General features: G+C 37.0%; 3 protein-coding genes across 3 annotated transcripts; 1 reads left to right on the forward strand and 2 right to left on the reverse strand.

Moving 5' to 3' along the window:
* Nucleotides 1-1118: 1118 nt before the first annotated feature.
* On the forward strand, nt 1119-2304 carry LOC128855980 (electron transfer flavoprotein subunit beta). The gene is made up of 2 exons (XM_054091290.1): nt 1119-1288; nt 1459-2304. The coding sequence occupies exons 1-2, from the start codon at nt 1238-1240 to the stop codon at nt 2167-2169; spliced, it is 762 nt and encodes a 253-aa protein (XP_053947265.1). The 5' UTR covers nt 1119-1237; the 3' UTR covers nt 2170-2304.
* A 512-nt stretch (nt 2305-2816) lies between these two features.
* Nucleotides 2817-4593, reverse strand: LOC128855979 (caspase). The gene has a single exon (XM_054091289.1). It carries the CDS (start codon nt 4309-4311, stop codon nt 3334-3336), a length of 978 nt encoding a protein of 325 aa, XP_053947264.1. The 5' UTR covers nt 4312-4593; the 3' UTR covers nt 2817-3333.
* Nucleotides 4594-10659: 6066 nt separating this feature from the next.
* On the reverse strand, nt 10660-11976 carry LOC128860755 (luciferin sulfotransferase). Its single transcript, XM_054098483.1, has 3 exons — nt 11567-11976; nt 11378-11492; nt 10660-11305 (listed from the first exon to the last, which is right to left on the reverse strand). Exons 1-3 carry the CDS (start codon nt 11899-11901, stop codon nt 10760-10762), a joined length of 996 nt encoding a protein of 331 aa, XP_053954458.1. The 5' UTR covers nt 11902-11976; the 3' UTR covers nt 10660-10759.
* Between the last annotated feature and the right edge of the window lie 9861 nt (nt 11977-21837).

The following is a 21837-nucleotide window of genomic DNA, read 5'->3' on the forward strand; positions in this document are numbered from 1 at the left end:
TCCGACTACAGGGTGAACACAATCATTTTAAATCGAATACGCCTTCTATAATAAAGCGCTAAAACTGCAGAGTACTTGTAAATTTGGGTACCTAACTAATATTCCAGTGGAGATTTCTAGCATTTCATCAATTTAGGAAGAGAGCATCTTAGCCTTGCGAGTTAGTTTTACAACCTAATGTTTGGAATTTGCTTACTTTTATCAAATAAATGTGTAAGATTATGAAATATGCAGAAAGAAAATTAATTAGACAGTTTAACTTAGGCTAAAAAAGTATATTCAAAAAAAAATTATGTTGTCATTGCACTCTGCATTGCCGACGATTTGTAATGATTCAGGATGCACTCGCACACAGCCTAACTTGGCGTTTACATAGGACAGTTTGTAAAGCCAATAGCAATTTTTTACTAACACATTCACAATTCCCAGAATGACGTCGTCTAAGATTTTTCGAAAAAAGTAAATTTGGAAAATGATTTGACGTAAATGTCCCACTCGGTGACATTTCACTTACACTAACAGAGGTTGCTTAAAAATGAATTGTTTTTTATAATTGTCTGGACGCCTAGAATACGCAAACAATGTTTTTCCTTTTATACAGCTAATACGTATTTTCAATTTCTTCAGAGCATTGTTTTATGCTAGCCCGAGATAAGATACCACATTAATTAAATAAAAATAAAATATTAAATACGATAAAATATTTTATAAAGTTCTGCTAAAGCAAACAAAATAATTTATAAAACCAATCCGCTTTCAAACGTGGCGCAAACGTTCAGAAAATCGTCCACTTCGGTATCACTGCTTCGGTATTGGGCGCTTAGTTCTTGCTGTTGTCACTTTTTGAGTAATCGACTATTTTGAGCACAAAACATCGGATAGTAACAAAAACTCAATTATCGAGTTTTCAAAATATGAAATCAACGATATAAACATAATGTAGGAATGGTTGCTGAAGTCGTTTATCTGATTCGACTATCACTAACCACTTGGAATTTTTATAAAGGTCTTATAAGATTACTACTAAAAATGTGATTTAGAAAATTAAACAAATTATAACAATCGATAGACTTTGCTAGAAATAGCATTTGTTTCGCTGGCAATACCATTGAGCGCTCAACCTTTGGACCTGTCACTTTTTGTTATCTTGTTTTTGTAGACTAGATCGTGAAAAGTTTATTGAATAAATTAATTCTCTCAAGTGCCTATTTTGAGTTTTATAATCAACGATTAAAATATGGCTCGAGTCCTGGTTGGTGTTAAGCGTGTTATCGACTATGCCGTGAAGGTACATAAACCAAAATAAATCAATTTCTTCCTCAATGAGATCTGTTTTCTTAGCCCTTATCATCTGATTTGTTGCGTTTTGCGTAATCAGCAGCGCAGCAACTGGGCTAAGATGTATTCTGTTCACTTCGAATTTTGATGGCCATTATTTTCATAAAATGTTTTTTTTAGGTTCGTGTAAAGCCCGACAAGTCTGGTGTGGTCACCGAGGGAGTTAAACATTCAATGAATCCTTTCGACGAAATCGCCGTAGAAGAGGCTATCAAAATGAAGGAAAAGAAAATCGCCACTGAAGTCATAGCAGTTTCAGTGGGACCTACACAATCTCAGGAAGTAATACGTACAGCCTTGGCAATGGGTGCCGATCGTGGCGTGCATGTTGAAGTGTCGGGCAAAGATTACGACTTATTGCAACCAATTCACGTCTCCAAAATTCTAGCGAAATTAGCCTTAGATGAAAAAGCCGATTTGGTAATCTTAGGCAAGCAAGCCATCGACGATGATAGCAATCAGACAGCGCAAATGACCGCCGCCATCTTAGATTGGCCGCAAGGAACATTTTGTAATAAAGTCGAAAAAAGTGATGCTGGATTGACTATCACGCGGGAAATCGACGGTGGTCTAGAGACAATAAAGACTAAGGTGCCAGCAGTGCTGAGCGCTGATTTGCGCTTGAATACACCACGTTACGCCACGTTGCCAAATATCATGAAAGCAAAGAAAAAGCCATTGAAGAAAACTACACCCAAAGACTTGGGAATCGATACAACACCACGCATCGAAATCGTCTCCGTTGAGGAACCACCTGTACGCCAGGCAGGCGCTGTGGTGCCTGATGTAGATGCGCTTGTCGGCAAGTTGAAGGAAGGCGGTCACGTCTAAACACGAATTAAATTAATCCAATGAAAGTCAAAAAGTGCATTTACAAAAGATATTCTGAATTTTTTTAACCAAACTTTATTTTTTATTCCTAAAATTTATGGAAAATTAAAAAACAAAAAACGTCCAAACCTCTAATTTGCTATATGTGCTTGTGTTGCTGAATTTGTGTATAATCAATTGGCAGTAGATAATAAATACATATACATATATATTTAGATAGAAAATGGAACAGCTAATTAAATCTTTTAATTGACTTTGCGATTCGTGACTTTACTGGTATATGTAAGTTTAAGCATTGACTAATACTATTCTAACTTGTTCCCACGACAGTCGGTTCTCCGTAACCGGAACGACCCGTATTTATATCCGGCCAATGACTGTCACTTCAGCAGCATTCCCCGTATATGTAAGGGGAATGTTTATGCTGCTACAACAAAAACTATTCTAACTCATGAAATTAGTGTATGTACAAAACTGTTTGATTTTGCACAAATTTGGTATTGGTGACTTATTTAATTCAATATCATTGTCATCCAATTACGTTAGAAACGACAGAATACTGCATCTTCCCCATAAAAGGCATTATTTCGAGGTCAGGGTCTTTAAGCAAAGCATTTAAGGAATTTTCTATGTAAAAAAACCGAGTGTTGATGTTAAAAAATGCGTTTATTTGTAATGGGACTTACAAATATAGTACATGGCAGACTTTCTCATATGTATGTAGATACGCATATGGGGATAAAACTTGACTACAAAAGTAGAAATGCAAAATTTGGACATTATACGTCATACAAGTATAAAAATATCTAAACTACTTCTATCAGCACTTAAAAGGTGCTTACTATATGCAATACTTAGTTCCGTTTGAAACGACACCCAAATTATTGATTTAGGGGACGGAGAATACAAGGAGAAATTGACATGAGCATATAGTAGCACTTAAATGCATGTTCGTTTATAATCTTCATGAAGGTTAATTATACTAAAAGAATAAATTGATGAAAAATACCAAATGCCCAATAGCAATTAAATATAAAATTTGAATATCACTTAAGACTAAAATCTGAAGTGACGTCGAAATTACTTATAAGTTCTCGTTCGCTGGATTTGTTCGTTGACATAATATATATGTATATAAATAGATTTATAGAAGAACTATTGCATTTAACGCAATGCTGTTTTATCACTGAAACGCAAAATTCGCGTTAACATTGTGGTAATGCATGGAATTTGCTTTTGCTGATGCATTTCTGGATTGTCTGGAGTGCAAGACTCGAAGTCAACTGCAACACGTTGGCACACGAACGTTAATAATGTTAGTATATCTAGGCGTTTACCATTGGCTGCCAACTCGGCACATAGTGACTGCATAAACCAGGAGCCGCGAGTCGTATTGCGCCACGAGTAGAATCCTGGTATAGTTGAGTAAGCAATCAAGAAATCAGCATGCAACGGGATTTTATAGCTCATGGACGACTCCCCGTCGGTTTCGGTACGGCTTGCCCGCTTCATAGTCACACCTGGATCGAGTCGATCACCTTGGCAGGCCTGTATGAAGAAGAGTTTGGGTTTGCCTCCCAAGCTAGGGCAGTGCTGCGGTGTAAAGTAAGCCCATATTTGATCCAATTTGTATTGCACATCCTTTGCGTAAATATAGCCAAGTTCACCATGTGAGAGTATAGCAACCAAAATGCAATCGTTGTCCCTATGATCTTGTTGTGCAGCCCATTCTATATGTTGCTTCAACTGTTTTAAGCTGCAGTCTTTGAATACTTTCACATCGAAGTCCAGCTGCTTGAGCACGCGCGACAAATTGTCACAGTCGACATTGGTGCCTGCGCGAGACTTCAACGTGGGTACCTCGAAATTTTCGTGATTGAAAACAAGTGCCATTCCACGATTCTTATGACGCATATTATATTCCGCTGCGTGTCGATCAGTGACCATGCGGGCGGTGTAGCTGTGGTAACTGCTGCCATAACCATTTGCAAGCTGTCCTATAGCGCCACTGCCCGAAGCACCACTACCGCCACTAGCGCCAGCATAATAGCCGCTGCTACTCGAAGGTGAAGGCGCACCAAGCGAACCGAAAGCGTCAGTTATATCGTTTGTTGTACCCACTTGATCCTCAGATATGTTCATTGTTGCGAAATGATTTGCTGCACCGTGTCTAATGATACAATAAAGGACTTGGTGTTGAGTATGCCGAAATACGCGCTGTTTTGAGGATCTCACAGAAGATGAGTCACTTTATACTGATGTACTTGGTTTGCACTTTGTTTAACTAAAAAAAACACCGAGTTTTTACGTCCAATCGTTTGTGATGTCCGTTGTGTTTTGATGCTTTTTGCTTGCGCGTTGATCCATTCAAACGCTTGCATTTTCCTTTTGTTTGCCACCTTTCAAGCCGTGCGACGCAGGGTTGCATGCATGATGCAGAAACGTTAAGGCGAACGCTACGAGTTCAATAAATATGCCGATGTTTGGATTGACGAAAAAAAATTCGATGTTGAAGGATCTCGCTGGGCTGTCCATATAACCTACATTTTTGTGCTGTTTGGTTTAATGGCCACAAATGGAACAGGAGAAATCAAAAAGTTCGTCTGACAAAATTCGTCATAAATAGAATTATTTTTAATTTTGCGTTTGCCACAGGTCAACAATGTCACCTGTCAGTGGATGTGTAAGTAAATCTTCTTCAGTCCGACGAATTTCACTCCGTTCCCACGTTAGTGGTTCTATCAGACTTTCACTCCAGCAGCATTCCCTAAGTATTTATAAGGAGCATATATCATATATGTTGCACCAACAACAATAATAATAATACAGCAATGAAATTCGCTCAGTGATTTGGTTCGCTTTGTACTTTAAGAGCTTTGAAAACTTAAAACATAACCTGGTATATTTGGGTTATATGAAGTAATGTAGCGAAATGTAATTTTGATGAAAAGGTGCCAGTAGAAATGTTACGCTATAAGTGCAGTGTGTATCAATAGTAAGGATGATAGATTTACCAGGTTTAGCCAATAACTATGGGAAAAACAAAATTGTGAGAGGAACTTCGTTTGTCACGTCACAGGGTATTCGCTAGCCGAATTATGTAGACCATAGATGACTAGATGTGAAACTCTTTTTCTCGTGAGAGCGCTGAAAAATGCTTATTTATGTACATATTTCATACGGATTGTGCTTATTTTTAGTATATGTTGGGGGTTACGAGTGATATAAGGCTATTGGGCAACCGCACACTAAATACTAACCTCAATGGTGGTATGGAAACTAAAAATTCCAGACCTTTGGTTCAAAAATACCCAATTCATGTTTCTACCGGTGTGGCAATATTGGAAAATGTTATAAAAAATTCACATTTTTCAGCGCTCTCACGAGAAAAAGAGTTTCACATCTAGTCATCTATGATCTATGGTTCAGACGGCAACGAAGCGAGGTTGTGTTGATTTTTTTCGTATATCACCCACCAGCACAATCGTAGTTTTTTCGTAAACAAACCGCTTCGTGACCCCAGTTACGCCAGCTCCTCAGCTGATTCTGTAAATTCGGTAAAAGCCGGATAACGGTCTGTTATTGGCCACATCTCCTCAATTCTTTGCACCATGTATAAGTAGTGTGTGAATCACGATGTAAAGAAAGAGGAAAACATATCCGTAATCTACAACCAAAATTGAGTTTACGTATCTCGATTTACAATGGGTCAATTTAGTGCCCTAATTGTTATCAAACTTTACGTGAATGAGCCATGAGTGAGGAATGAATAGGGTATGTTTTAATAAAATATTATAAAGTGCATATCGAACTGAATTTTAACAATCAAAAACCGGCTAAGTCGAAAATCATACTTTCCAGAAAAAAAACTTCAAGTAGCAAAAAATATAATTTTTTTTTTAAATCAATATATTTTTATCAATAACTTAAAAACAAATTATATGCGAAGGAGGTAGGATTTCCAACTAAATCTAGAGCCTTGTTGGTAAAAAGGTAGCACGTAAAACTGAGACCTTTCATAAATCATCTTAATCGGTTATTAAATGTGACCACTGAGATAACTTGGTAGAGTACTTAAGGGGGCCCCCAAACAGTTTAATAAAGTGGTTCTGTACAATTAAGTGGTTGTGTACAGTTAGGTGGCTTTGATCACTTCGAGACATACAAACATTGAACAGACTTTAAGATTAGGTTATGGCTGTGTGCTTCTAAATTTTAGTACCTAAACTGGCATTCCCCTGGAGGTTTACAGCTTCAAGTTAGGTAAAAAGCAGCTAAACGTGTGACAACCTAAATGTTTTCTTTTTAAATTTGAATTTGTTTGCTTTTATTGAATGTGCATATAAATATGAAAGCAAAACGGTGAATAATATTATAGTGGCTTTGGTAATTTTTTGCAATATACTAAATTTTGTGTCATTGCTCTTCGATTATTATAAAAACTGCTAAAAAATCATTCCACACGTAACGCCCGCTGCATAGCCATTTCCCAGTGGTTTCGGAGTTTTCTCTATTTGGGTAATAATTTAACGAACTCGTTCACAGCTATAATTTTTCTTAGCTCTACCCAAGGCTCACTAAATAGGTAACAACAGTAGAGCAATGCATTTTGTGCTTGTTTTAGGTCTCTAGAATGTCAAAACCTATAATCAAAAATTGACAGTTCAGAGTACTTGTCCAATTTATTCAGGAATGACCTGACAACGCAAATATTCAAATAAAGTTAAGGGTATTTTAGAAAAACTGCGTACTAAGCACATCACAGGCTCGAGTATTTATATGAGCAAACTAAACCAAATGTATTCGGTATAAAGCTTTTTACATAGGTGGGCACACTGCATTATAAATTTACTGCATTACAAATAGCAGTAAGCAGTAAAATTTTACTGATTACTGAAAAAAATTTGCATTACCAGTACACTTTTACTGATTACTGAAAAAAATTGCAGTAAAAATATTTTTTTACTGATTACTGAAAAAAAATTGCAGTAAAAATATTTTTTTACTGATTACTGAAAAAAATTACAGTAAAAATATTTTTTTACTGATTACTGAAAAAAATTACAGTAAAAATATTTTTTTACTGATTACTGAAAAAAATTGCAGTAAAAATATTTTTTTACTGATTACTGAAAAAAATTGCAGTAAAAATATTTTTTTACTGATTACTGAAAAAATTGCAGTAAAATTACTGATAATATAATTTGATTTGCATTATCAGTATAATATTTACTGTTTATGGGAAGTCAAAATGTAATACACTCTCATCACGAAATTCAATCATTTATGTAAAATATATATATCAGATACACGTATTTATTCCCAGTCAATATATTGAATTAATGATTTACAATGATTTAGGATCTATAAATGAACATGACAGTGATGAGGAAACTTACACTGACTCCGATTCAGATGACTCGACAATTGTTTCAGGTCCTCAATTTCGATCTGTAACTCCACGTCTGTCGAAACATTTTCCTTGTGCGAGCCACACTCTAAATCTTTTGGCTTCAACCGATTTCAACAAAATTATGAATTCTTCAAGTCAGGATATAAAAGATATTCACAAAAGATCTTTCCAAAGGCAAAACATCCTTCAATTTAATTGAAATTTTTTATATTTACATATTTTCTTACTGCACAGATGCACACAACTTTGGAATAAATGCAATAGACCGAAATCTGCAGAAATAGTTAATGGAGTGATGAATGCGAATTTAATAACTCCATGCATAACAAGGTGGAACTCGCTTTATGATTCCGTAAATAAGTTATTGGAGCACAAAACCAATTTAGCGGAATTGTGTTTCCGTTTAAAAATTCCTACCATTCTCAGTGGTGAGCTTGAGTACTTAGAGGAATACGTAAAGCTTATGAGACCTATTGCAGAAGCAATCGACTTCCTTCAGGGTGAAAAGACCATGTATTTTGGTTATTTCATACCCACTATAGTGTCCTTAAGAATAAAAATGCGTCGTTTGGAGCCTAAAAGTTTTAAGTATTTAACCGAAAGTAGCAAAAAAATGCATGAAGCTTTGCTTAAAAGATTTGAAAAGTACTTCCTGATTCAGCCTGACGCTTGGGATGCTGTTATTGCCGCTATTTCTGTCCCTGATATTAAGTTGCGATTTGTGAAAGCTCTTTTAGAAACAGCTAAAACGCAAACAGAAGAGGAAGTTAAAAAAATGTTCAACATGTATGTGGTCAAGTATGGAAAAGTAGCCTGTGCCAAAACTCGTATTCTACCTCAACCCCCTCAAAAAACATTTTTTGACTTCGGGGATGAAAGTAATGGTAAACTTTTTACACTTGGTTTTCAATTAAATATTTGTTTTATGCATATATTTACTTAAATAGATATAAGCATACAATGTGGTTCCACTGACTCGGAAAATTATCTTCAAGAAACGCTCTTATACCTGGCCGAACGAGAAGAAACAACAAGTTGCCTAAATAAATATCAGGCTATTAAAAACGTATTTTTAAAATATAATACCCCGTTACCGTCATCTGCACCTGTAGAACGGTTGTTTTCATTCGCTGGAATTGTAAATCAGTCTAGAAGGCAAAAACTCAGCGATGCAAATTTTGAAATGCTTGTGTTAAGAAAGGCTAATAGCTAATAGCAAATCAACAGTATTTTTACTGCATTTTTTTCAGTAATCAGTAAAAAAATATTTTTACTGCAATTTTTTTCAGTAATCAGTAAAAAAATATTTTTACTGAAATTTTTTTCAGTAATCAGTAAAAAAATATTTTTACTGCAATTTTTTTTCAGTAATCAGTAAAAAAATATTTTTACTGCAATTTTTTTCAGTAATCAGTAAAAGTGTACTGGTAATGCAAATTTTTTTCAGTAATCAGTAAAAGTTTACTGGTAATGAAAATTAAATTGCAATATCAGTAAAATATTATATTTACTGCATTCTTACTGTTACTGCAAAGTGCCCACCTATGGCTTTTTACGACTCAAGTCCTGCCGGTCAAGCTGTTTTGGGCCCCAAAGGAAAAAGTTGGTTGAAAGTAAATGGAAAAAACTTGCACAACCATCTTAAGTTCACGCGTTGAGCATTATAAAGTTTACAGGCTTCAAAATAACAGAATATGGCATTTCTTCGGTTTTATCGCTCGATTTCTCCGCAAGAGGAAGCGGCCGACCGCGGTAATAGCGCAGACATACCAAATTTAGCGAAGTCCTCAACCATCTGTGCGATCTTTCTGGCAGAAAAATGTGAAACACAGATGGCGCTCCAAAGCAGTAAGAAGCCGTTGTTACTAAGCAACGACAGGTGGGCATTCTCACTATTTAAGACTTGTAGCGGCATCTACCCTGTCAGAAATCAAAATAGATTAACGAGGCTGTATGCTCCCGAGAGGAGTGAACAAGGAACAAAAAATAACAATGAAAGCAGTGTCGATGAAAGCGATAACAAAAATACCGCATACCAATTTCAAAACACTCAAAAATATTGTAACGCTTTTCAAATAAAAAAAATTAATAAAAAAAAGTTAAACTTTTTTGGTTTTTAAATTTTATGGACTAATAAACGAAAAATCAGTTTCAAGGATAACGTCGGTTGCGTGTTGGGAAAGACTGGAGCTTTTTTTATTTAGAGGCTCATTTGACTTTGTACTTATGCAGAGTAACTGACGTTAAGGTCGTTGTTCCAATAATAGTTGGTTTTACGCTGCCGGAACGACCCGAATTTATAACCGGCCAACGACTGTTACTGTAGTAGCGTACCCTAAATATTTAAAGGGAATGTTTATGCTGTTCTAGACTAGAACGTATAAGAAACGAGGAGATAAGAACACGGACAGCGGTTACCGACGTTGTAAATTCATAAGAGCCAGACGAGGAACATGGAACGAACATGTGACACGAGCCCCTAGCAATCGGTTGATAAATATAGCTCGAGGTGGGATACCAGAAGGAAGAATACGACCAAGAAGACCACCAAAACGGTGGGCAGAAAGTTGGATATCTACCTCAGCAGAAAATCAATCACAACAATGATATGAGATTTATGCATTATATTGTACAGGAATGTAAGGAGGATAAGTTATCGAAGCTAATCACTTGGAGCCATTAACCAGCTCATAGCGATTTTTAAGAAATCTGCTGGTTTACTGACGTAATACGGGATATGGCAGCTCTTTGGTTACAACAGAGGCCACCGAAAAATGAGATTGTGTTGGTGATATACGAAGAAATCAGCGTAACCACTAAGCACGCTACTTCGTTGTCGTCAGAAGAACGACTGATTGAAAGAGAGTAGGATTAAATTACCACAGAAATTTAAATGAACGTCAATTTAAACTTTACAGTAAATATTTTTTTAATTTTTTCCGCCATTTGCAAATTTGACCAATGTCGCTAAAGTGAAGAGGATTGACATTAATTAGTTCACATTATCATGAGTTCACTGTAATTATATTACATATATATATTATATTTTATTTATATAATATTATATTATATTTTTCTCCTTGTAAATAGATGTACATACATATGTACGTACTAGAAGCAAATATATGTAAATTTATATAAGTATTAACGCATTTATTGCACACAATTCCACTTAAGTTACTGATACTCAAAAACCAGCTCACTCCCCTTGCAATTTCTCTCAATCCACTCATCGAACCGCTTTGTTGCATCCGTTGAAAAATAATTTCGCCAATCGCCGATTTCACCCTTCCGAATGAATTTACTTCTCTCGCCATTATTAACATTTTCGGTATTATTGTTTTGCCCATCGGCGACATTCTTCAACAAAGGCTCCAAATTCACTGCAGGATTCATCTGCATTTTATCAAATTTCAAATGTTCACAAATCCGTGTCAAATCCTCGTCGGTGAGTTGATAGTCGATATCGAGAAATTCAGCACAACGGCGCACAATTTTTGGCAAATCGCGTTTCATATCCTCGTACTTCAAAAATAAGATATTGGGCTCATTTCGGCGATGCCAGAAGGGTAAGACATGATTCCAATAGGAGCCCATGGGCGAACGTTCATCCAGAAAGAGGTCTAGGAAGTCGTCGAAGGGCCCTTTCAAACCATGCACCAACTTACAGTAGTAGTAGAAGGAGACGCACAGGTCCTTGGGATTGCGCGCGGTGTAAATGATCTGAAAGAGAGAAGAGTGTGTTTATCGTTAAAAGCGGGTTGATTATTCTAGTTTAAATTTCCCACCACTTACTTTCGGTTTGACAGTTTCAAATCCACGCGGCAGTAAATCCAATGTAAGATGCGAACGACCAAATCGTGGACGTGGCATATCGCGCACGACATTAACGGTATTACCAATTGAGTTGCTATAAAATTTGCAAAAATAAAAAAAAAATTATGTGCACTATAAATTCTTCTAGCGGCACGCGCTTCTACTTACGTGACCCATTCATGATGATCTTCGCTGAACAACGCTGACAGCTCAATCAATGGCGAACGTAACTGCTGCATCTGCTTTGCGCCCTCGAAATCCAATTTATTGCCGAGTAACCAAATCATTTCCTGTGCCCACGTTGAGCCAGTACGCGGATATGAGATCATCCACACATCGTCCTCATAGATGGGCAAATCGCGTATCGACTCCGAAATGTTCATGAATTTCCGTGGCACCACCACATGACCGGGCAGCACCTCAATGAAGCACTCCTTCTTCGGAAAGAGCGCATCGATGCGCATGGCAATGTCTTTATCCAACTCTTTGAATGTTAGTTGCATCGTGCGTATTTGTTTTTGCAAGCAGTGTAGGCTGTGTCACATCCGTTGGCGTTGAAGTCTCACGCGCAACTGTTGCAAATGCATTTCGAAACGGGAGAAATCGTAACGATTGCCGTGATGTTGCAGTTCATGGCAGGTAGGAGGTGACGATGCGGAACATTTGCAGGCACAAGTGTGTAATTATGTTTTGGAGGAAATCTGTGGAAATGGCAGTGAAAGCAAAAGCATTTTGCGAAAGACACTGGCTTTTCAATTAAATTGTTCGCAGTTACGCCGGGAGCTAGTGCCATTGGATTCACCATAAACCGGTTAAATTGCAGGTGATCGCAAGTAAATCTGCATGTGTTGGTATACTTTGAATGTACGCGTACGTATGTAGGGACATCCACAAATGAAAATTTGCTAAAAATCAGAAATCTTTGTCCACGAATGCGTTTTATACCTCGCACCAGTAGCTTTAAAAACTGGCCTCCTTCCTGCTCAAGTAAATGGCAGTCATTGATGAATTGAAGCAATTAAAGCGGTTCATAACCTGAGGTTAATAGGACAATTATTCCTTACCCTCCTGTAAAAGCGTTAGAGTATCCAAATTTAGAAAATAATTCAGCATTAACATTACGCGACTGTATTCAAACTAACTATTCCAATAGCGGGCATGGAGTGGCGCCAAGAATGATAGTTTACAAGATTGCGGATATTAAAATGGAAAAAAGAGCGTAAGCTTGCTGTGACGTAGGTATAGATGAAGCGAGTGAGAGAACTACATTGTAAAGATTTGAAACTAAAAAAAAGTAAGGTTAGACTAATGCCTTAGTTAATCGATGCATTCTTCTCTTATTAACCCACGTCGAAAATTGTGTAAAATATTGTAATTGGCACGAAAATATTCAGGTTTGAATTCCACTTTTTTGCCGAGATGACCGCCATTTGGAAGTGTCCGGAATCGAATATCTGGGCATGATACACCAAATGATATAGAAAGTTATTTCTAACAGCGGTCACCCATCGGCAGGCACTGACAAACCTCCGAGTGTATATCTGTCATGAAAAATTCTCCTCATAAAAAAACATCTGCCGATCGTTGGCAGCTTAAAACTGTAGGTCCCTCCATTTGTGGAACAGTATCAGGACGTATACCCGCACATAGGAGCAGGAACGCGGCCAAATATTCAATAAAGAATGCACGCTTTGGCGCCTGACAAAACTAGAAGTACCTAAGGCCAGATTGATGAAAAGTAATGAGCCTTATTTTTTTAAGCAGTTTTATTAAACCTTTTGGCTTATACAACTAATATTCTTCAAAATAGGACCCTTGGGCGTCAATACACCGCTGGTAGCGGTCCTTCCACTGCAGGAAACATTTTTTAAACTCATCCGAAGGAATCGCGTTCAATTCGGCTGTCACAGTTTTTTGGATTGCCTCGATGGAGTCGAAACGCCTCCCCTTCAGCTTTCTTTTCAGGCGCGGGAACAAGAAGAAGTCCAGAGGGGACAGGTCTGGGCTGTAGGGAGGGTGGGGAAGCACCGGACCCCCATCTTGGCCAATTCAGAGGTGCAGAGGAAGGCGGTGTGCGCCGGCGTATTGTCGTGATGCAGGGTCCAATTGTTGACGAGGTTGGTCCGAGCCCGGGCGACGCGCTTTTTCAGCGGAAGGAGCACTTCTTTGTAAAATGCCGCGTTTACAGTGTTTCCTGGAGGTACAAACTCCTTGTGGATGATGTCTCGACAGTCGAAAAAGATGATCAGCATGGTTTTGACCTTGGATTTCGACATGCGCGCCTTCTTGGGTCGTGGCGACTGGCTCGTGTGCCACTGAGCACTGGACAGAGATTGGTCCGCGTAAGCCTCCTTAAGTAGCCCAATGGTTTCGGTACTCATTTTGTTTAGCTTTACGCAAAATTTTATCGAGTAACGTTGTTCCAACGATCGCAGCATTTTCGCCACTGCAAAATCCTAACACACTTTTAAAACAGCTATCACGTGCGGAGTGATGTTGACTGCACCGCTGTTGCCAGCGAACTGGGACCAGTTTCTAGTGGAAGGGGAAGGTCCAACGATCATTTTCCCCCACCAGCCGATTCGGTTGATCGCTTGGCAGATGCTCCGCGCGGGAAGGCTCATTACTTTACAAACAAACCCTGTATTTATTTTAGCATTTTTACCTTGTTAGCGGTACCATCTATCGGCATAGAGACGACCTGCAGCACTAAACAATCGCTCACTAGCTCCTTGATCAAGGAGCAGATGGATATTTAAAAGGAATTTTTCTTTCCACATAAAACGTAGGCTACCAGTGTTCAAAAAATGTTACAAAAGCTAAAGCTTATACAATTTTTCAGCAATGCAAATTTAAGGAAATATATTGTCGAAGTTCTGCTTTTTTGTGACGAAGTAGAACCAAAATTGAGCTGAACTTTTTGGCGGAATATGGGTGAAATTGAAGTCGAGGTTCGTTCGTTCTCTAATAATAACTAAGCAAATAAAAGTCAAATATTCAGTTTTTTAAGAAAAATTTCGATTCTAATAAGAGCGTTTTTGCCTATCTTAAACAGCTATATACGCATTTGGCAGCACAAATAAGTATATTACGACACCAATGAAGGAAATGTATTTTTTTAAATTTCGGATGTTATACAAAAAAAAACGTATATGAGGCTGCTTCAGGCTTCGGTTTTGTTTCGATTGACGAAGTTGCGTTTATCTAAAATATACAGGGTGCGTCATCTTTTATGTCTGTATGAAAACATTGAATAACTTTGAAAAAAAAAAAAAACTAATTTGTATAAGTGAGATAGTTTTATTTGGTTTGGTTATTTACAATTTGTTAAAAATATTTTTTGAATACAATCTCAAACAAGTGGGCCCCTTTATTAGCAATCACAAAGAGCGATCTTTTGTCTGCGGTTGTCATCATTTGTCAAGCACTTCGGGTTTTATAGCGTCGATTTCGGCACAAATGTTTGCCTTAAGCTGATCAATAGTTTGCGGCTTGTTGGCGTAAACCTTACTTTTCATGGTTAAGTCAGGTGATCTGTGGGGCCAGTCGATGTCGCCTCTTTTTGACACTACACGTCCCGGGAGTTTTCGTTGCAGAAATTGAATTGATGCATTCGCAGTGTGACATGGTGCACCGTCTTGTGAAACCAGTAACCGTCTAAACCTTTCTCACGAATTTGCGGGCAGACATAATGAGCCAACATTCATCGATATCGGTTTCTATCGACCGTTTCGTTTTCTCGGTAAAATATGGTCCAATGATGGTTTTGGCGCAAATGCCGGCCCAAACAGGTACTTTCCGGTCATGCAATGGCGTTTCATGGATTTCGTGTGGATTCTCAGTTCCCCAAATGCGGTAATTTTGTTTATTCACGATGCCAGAAAGGTTGAAATTTTCCTCGTCAGTTATTAAAATTTGCTTCCAAAAATTGGGTTCAGTGTCAACCATTCGAGCGACTGTGAATGGTCTGTCGGCAATATTCTTTGTGTCAATTGCACTTTATACGGAAACAAATTTAAATCATCCTTTAAAGTGCGCCGCATTGTGGTTTCACTGACGTCAAAATGCTGAGCGTGACGACGATACGCCACAGTTGGCTCTTGACGATCTCCTACTGCCCCGTGTCGTGCGTATGGATGAAGAAGCTCCAGCAAAGAAGGTGTTCGAGGGCGAAGTTCAAGGGAGCCGACGCAGAGGAAGACCATTGCTCCCGTGGAAAGACCAGGTGGGCAGTATTGGTGTACAGAATTGGAGAAGGCGCGCGCGGAGCAGAGGCGCCTGGAGAGAGCTAGTGAGGTCGGCCGTAACTCGGTAACGGGTTGTTATGGCCACCTAGGTAATTAAGTAAACGACGAATAGTATTGTCAGACGGTGCCTGTTTGCCGCAATACTTTCTGCGATATGCGCGTTGAGTTAGAACAATAGAACGACAATTTTCGATGTAAAGCGTCACTATTCAGCGCGTTGTTCCGGTGTAAAGCGATCCGTGGGAGAAATTGTACTGACGTATCGAACACATGTAAGTTGAAGTCGATCGGTTGACAAAGTTATTCAGCGCTTACATACCGACATAAAAGATGGCGCACCCTGTATTATTAAAGAGAATAAGCCCGAAATGAGTGATTTTTGCGTTGAAGCGCGAGATCAAATAATAAAATTAAAAAAAGAGGGAAATGCTCTGAGTTCCATCGCTAAAACTGTTGCCCGTCCTAAGCCAATCTCTGTTGATACAAAGTCATCAGCAAGCAAACCTAGAATTGGTCGTCCGCTTACAATTTCTCAAATAGTTAAACGGTACATTAAAAGTATTGTGGACAACAACCCTAGAAATTCGGAATACATTGGAAATCGGCCACAATATTAATGTTCATGCCGAAGCAGTACAATGAAGTATTTTGAGAGAAAACGGATATAATAGCCAAGAGCCGAAAAAACCATTTCTGAGCGAAATTGACAAAAAGAGACTTCTCGAATTTGCATTACAGTGTGCTGACAAATCGACTGATTTTTGGACGAATGTGTTGTTTATTGATAGAGTAAATTCAATTTACTGCTGATGAAGAGGTGCTACCAAAAATCGCATCCCGACTGAGAAGCATGGCGGAGGATTGGTGATGGCACCAGGCTGTACCTTATGATCAGAAAGTACTGGAAATGTTTAAATAAAACAAAACAGAACTAAATTTCAGGCAAATTTATTTTATCCCCTTCAAAATACGACATGTCTGAAGTAACATACTTGTGTCAACGTTTAATCCAGGCCTCCGAGCACCCCTGGTAGGCCGGCGAAGGGATAGTCTTCAGCCGCGTCTTTGATCTCCTCTATCGACTGAAATCTCCTTCCACGAAGTGGTAACTTCACCTTGGGAAACAAAAAGAAGTCGCACGGGGTCATATTGGGTGAATACGGTGCTTGCACAATGGTATTTACTTGGTGTTTGGTCAAATATTCCAACACAATTTGGGCTCGGTGCGATGGCGCGTTGTCATCATGCAAAATCCAAGAACTCTTTGCCCACATTTCTGGCCGTTTGCGACGTACAGCATCTCTCAAACGCTTAAAAACGGATAAATAGTGACAGATGTGTGTCTTACAGTCCTACCAACATAAGAAAAAATATGTACCGGTTCCCACGTGCGCGGTTCGTTTAAATTAAACATTGCCGGTACTTTTTCATCATAGGGTATGTCAAGAAGCGAGTCGGTAAGTTGCAGTTTGTGGAAACAACTTTAAACCGATTTGTTTCTTTAAACATTTTCAAAAATAATTTGGCTCTGAGTGGCGGATAGTATTTCCAACAAGACAACGACCCGAAGTACAAATCCCATATATTCCATATGGTATATTTCAAAACAACTCCGCTCCCAGCCTCAACCCAATAAAATATTTATGAGACGAATTAGAATACCGGATTCGCAAAAAAGGGAGCTGATATGAAGTGCAAACAAACAAAAAAACAGTTTTTTTCATGTAAAATCGGTTAAGGCAGTAGCAGAGGCACATGGAAACCAAAAAAGCTAGATACTAAAACTAAACGATTTGCATTATTATAATTATATTTGAGTAATATTTTTATAGAGTACGTTTTGAATAACCTGAAAATACTTAATATTAAGTTTTCTGAAGCCAAATCAGAATTGAATAGAATATTTCATCTTAGAAAACTTGGAAAGAGGAATACCCACGGATAATAGATTACCTTCAGCACGCTGAAAGACGAAATAGAGCAAGTAACTTCAGCTGTTACGTCACCGGGTACGCGGCATCAGAATTCTGTCCGCTCATTTCACGTATTCACACACTCGCCCAATTGATATTGGCCACACCTTCTGAATTTTTTTCTCCATGCGGAATATCTTTACGAAATCTTTGCTATTCAGGTGATTCGGAAATTTGGTTTGCACGGTTGTCTCAAAAGTATGTAAGTGTGTGCTTGGCTACCTTTCACCAATTTTTGATTCTTTTCTCATTGCGTATGTTTGTGTGTTTACAAAAAGTAGGTGGACGATTTGCATAAATTCTATTTTCGCTCGTTTGATTACGCGGAGAATACCAAAATTACGTGTGAGACTAAATTCAAATTCAGCGCTCTCTGGTTTTACACAAGGGCTGCCACTTGAAACGCAAGCCATACTTACATACATATACATAGTGTGTGCATATGCTCCTGATCGTGTATGTGTTTATACGCACCAAGTACAGTAGGTTGCCAAATTACTACAAACATTTAATTTTTTTTTTTCATTTTTAAATTTTTATTTTTTTGTCTACATTTTGTCTACCTGGGCCGAGGCTGCCGTAGAAAAAAATGTACTACAATCGTTTCTCCATTACCAAAGCAAGATAGCAGAAATGTTGCTGGTGTTTCCAAATCAGTTGTTGTAGAATAAAACAATTTGCGTGCTCAAAACTAGCCCATTTCGCCTAGGGCACAAGATAATATTGGAAGAAAACGTATAAGAATAGCAGGTTCGGGCAGACAAATTCGGGTTACATTGCCTACAACACTAAAAAAAATAGTTTAAAAAAACTAAAAAAACACGCTTTTATTGCCAATCGAACTAAAAAGTATAAAATAAATTTTAATGACAAAGAGACCTATAATGAAGTAATAGCAAATCGAAGGATCAGTCATAGTCAACTACCTCAGAACAGAATTATAACAAAAATTAAAATACAAATAGAGTAATTCAAATTCGAGTTAAAAGCGTGGGATGCTTGATATAGTAAATATTACAATCATTCTATTGGCAACTACCTATGTACAGAAGGTTATGAAAGTGAAGCAAAATGCATCCCACGCTTTTAACTCTAATTTGAATTACTCTATTTGTATTTTAATTTTTGTTATAATTCTGTTCTGAGGTAGTTGACTATGACTGATCCTTCGATTTGCTATTACTTCATTATAGGTCTCTTTGTCACTAAAATTTATTTTATACTTTTTAGTTCGATTGGCAAAAAAGCGTGTTTTTTATATTAGTTTTTTCTTTTAACTATTTTTTATTATGAATGAAAATTATTGTTATCATTGCAGTCAGTGAATTAATGATTCGATATATTCGTGTTATATTTAATTCCTTTCTTATCGACTGTGAGTCTAAAGCTATGCAGTTATCGGCCGTGATAAAGAAGTAATCGGGATGAAGAACTTATTTCGTGGAGGGAGCCTGAGAAACGGCTACCCCACTCCATTGGCCAGTTTTTTCGATTTTCGTGGTGTGGTGCACTATGAATTCCTTCCACCTGGCCAAACTGTTAATAAGGAATATTATTTGAGCGTTATGCGTAAGCAATTCATCTAAAAAGACCAGGATTATGGGCCAACAACTCTTGGTTTTTGCATCACGACAATGCACCATCTCACACTGCACTCGTTCTTCGTGACCATTTCGCAAAAAATTCCACGCATATCGTTCCGCATACGGTGGTCGCCTGATTTGGCTCCGTGTGACTTCTGGCTATTCCCAAAACTCAAGAGACCACTCCGGGAAACGCGTTCCGAGTCGATTGAGGAGATAAACGAATCGAAGAAGGTGCTGATGGCTATACCGGAAATGGACTATTTGGCATGTTTCGGGGTTTGGAAAAATCGTTGGCATAAGCGTATTTCATCGAGAGGGGATTGTTTTGAAGGGGATGAAAAAGATTTTTCATTTTACAAAAAAATTCACCTTACTTTCTGCCACAGGTAAAAAAAGAAAATATTAATCCTGGCAATCCTAATAAGGATAATGGAAAACTTTTATCAAATTATTGCATTGTCATCGGTCCTTGATAGGTGTGCAAAATTCCAAGTCGATCAGATTTTTAGAAGCCAGTGAAAATTAAGCTCAAAGATTCCGTTACATACATACATACATACAACCCGACCTAATAAAAGTGTGTTAAAAAAGGGAAAGGTTTTTTTTCATACAAATTATAGTTGCTAGTATAATTTTCAAAAAATTTTATTGAAAAAAAATAAGTTAAAAAATAAGAAATATAATTTTAAAATTAAAACATTATATATTTACAAACTAAAAAAATTAACAATTAATAAAAAAATAGAAAATTAAAAAGTTAAAAATTAGTAAAAAAATTGATTGTAATTTCAAACTATTTTTTCCAATAATAAGAAAGAGAAAAAAAAAACAAATTTAAAATAATTCTTTACATAATAATAAAGGAAAAATTAATAAATTTAAAATATTTTTTTTTCTTTTCCTTTTTTATTATTAAAAAAATAAAATAAATTTAAAATAATTTTTTTTCTTTTCCCTTATTATTAAAAAAATTAGTTTGAAATTATAAACACAAAAACGTAAATAACTTTGATTTTTGTTTTTTTTTTAATTAAATTTAAATTTTTTTTAGTTTTAAATACATATATTGTTAATTTTAAAATTATATTTCTTTTATTTTAAAATTATTTGTGTTTGTAATACAAAAAAAAATAAAATAAATTTAAAATAATTATTTTTCTTTATTATTTTTTTATCCATAATATTAGAAAGTGTATGTATGTACTATATGTTTTCATAGCAGACATTTTTTCGGAAAGAGATTCCTCATCGTGCCATATTTAAAAAAAATCTCGTTTGTTTCTAAAGAGTTTAATTTTGTAAGAAATTGCAGAAAGTAGCAGCTGAATTTGATTATTTAAAATCACAATAAAAAAAAAATCTAACTTTAATACGTTTGAATTTCATAGGTTCCGTTGCCTGTAAGCCACGCATCAGCTAATTTAACAATTGACGACATTTAATTAACGAAAAGAAAAAGAGAATTTTGACCTTAGGTAGGTAGGTAGGTACCGTACCGTAGCACTAAGTTCGCGTTCCACGTGAAATGGCTGTTAAACTCTATACAAATTGCATAGCCGTGAAATATGCGTGAAATTTCGTATGTATTTCACGGCAAATTAGTACTCAGTTCACGCCGCGGAAACACCGCGCAACAGTTTTTCACACCTATTTAAATTGCACATGCCATTTAAAATTGAGCGAAAACTGACCGTTCGTTTGCGACTTAAGTGTCCGAGTTCCTATATTCCGAAGATAGGGATTCTCGAGTGAAACGTCTTTGCAAAGTTTAAAGTAAATGTAAAGTGTAAGTAAATTTTCTTTATATGTTTTTGTGTCAATATATATTCATCTGTTTTGATTTGCTTAAAAACATTTTTCTTATCGAAATTCGTCAATTGCTTCCGGGGCGATGTTCATAAATTTGTCGTTTTTCTTCATTTGACAATCAATGTTGTTGGTAAAATTTCACGGCTTTAATTACTCAAAAGTTTTGATTTGTTAATGTAGAGGGATTCGGTAAACAAAATAAAAATCTGGGAAACCTGTGTGACCTTTCAAAATTGTGTGAAAAAATAATAAAATACAAATAATTTCGACGCCATTACACAACTTAAATTTTAATTAACTCAATTTCGTAAAAGCCTATCATTCGACTACTGTGCGGCGGCCGTCTCTTTATTTACTTTGAATATCGCGGTGCCTACCACCTTCGCCAAAGAATTGGCCTGAAAAAACTGCTTCATGCGGAGTAAGTGTGAAAAAGTTCTACGTCAAATAGTTTCGCAAAAAAAAAAAAATATTGTCTAATTTTTATGCCGCCAGTGTAGTTTTACCCTTTAAACCAAGGCGAATCTATTAAAGGTGGTGTTGGTAAATCAGCTGAGTTGTTTTTTTTCTTTTGCCGTGCCCTTTTTTGTGTCATTATTTGTTTCGAGTTTCTCAATACTTTGCTTTGACAATCAAACGTACAGAAAAGTGTTCTCGGTCTAGTGTCACCATCTTTAAGGGGGGGGGGTAGGGTCACAAAATCGAAATTTTTTTTCTTCACTCATCTTATAGTAAATCATTTCAAGAATGTTGTGTCAAAATTTTAAGTAGATCGGAGCAGAACTCTCAAAGTTATAGCCTTTGTAGGCACTCTACCTCGAATG

This window comes from Anastrepha ludens, chromosome 2 (assembly GCF_028408465.1).
Source record: "Anastrepha ludens isolate Willacy chromosome 2, idAnaLude1.1, whole genome shotgun sequence".
Taxonomy (NCBI): Eukaryota; Metazoa; Arthropoda; class Insecta; order Diptera; family Tephritidae; genus Anastrepha; species Anastrepha ludens.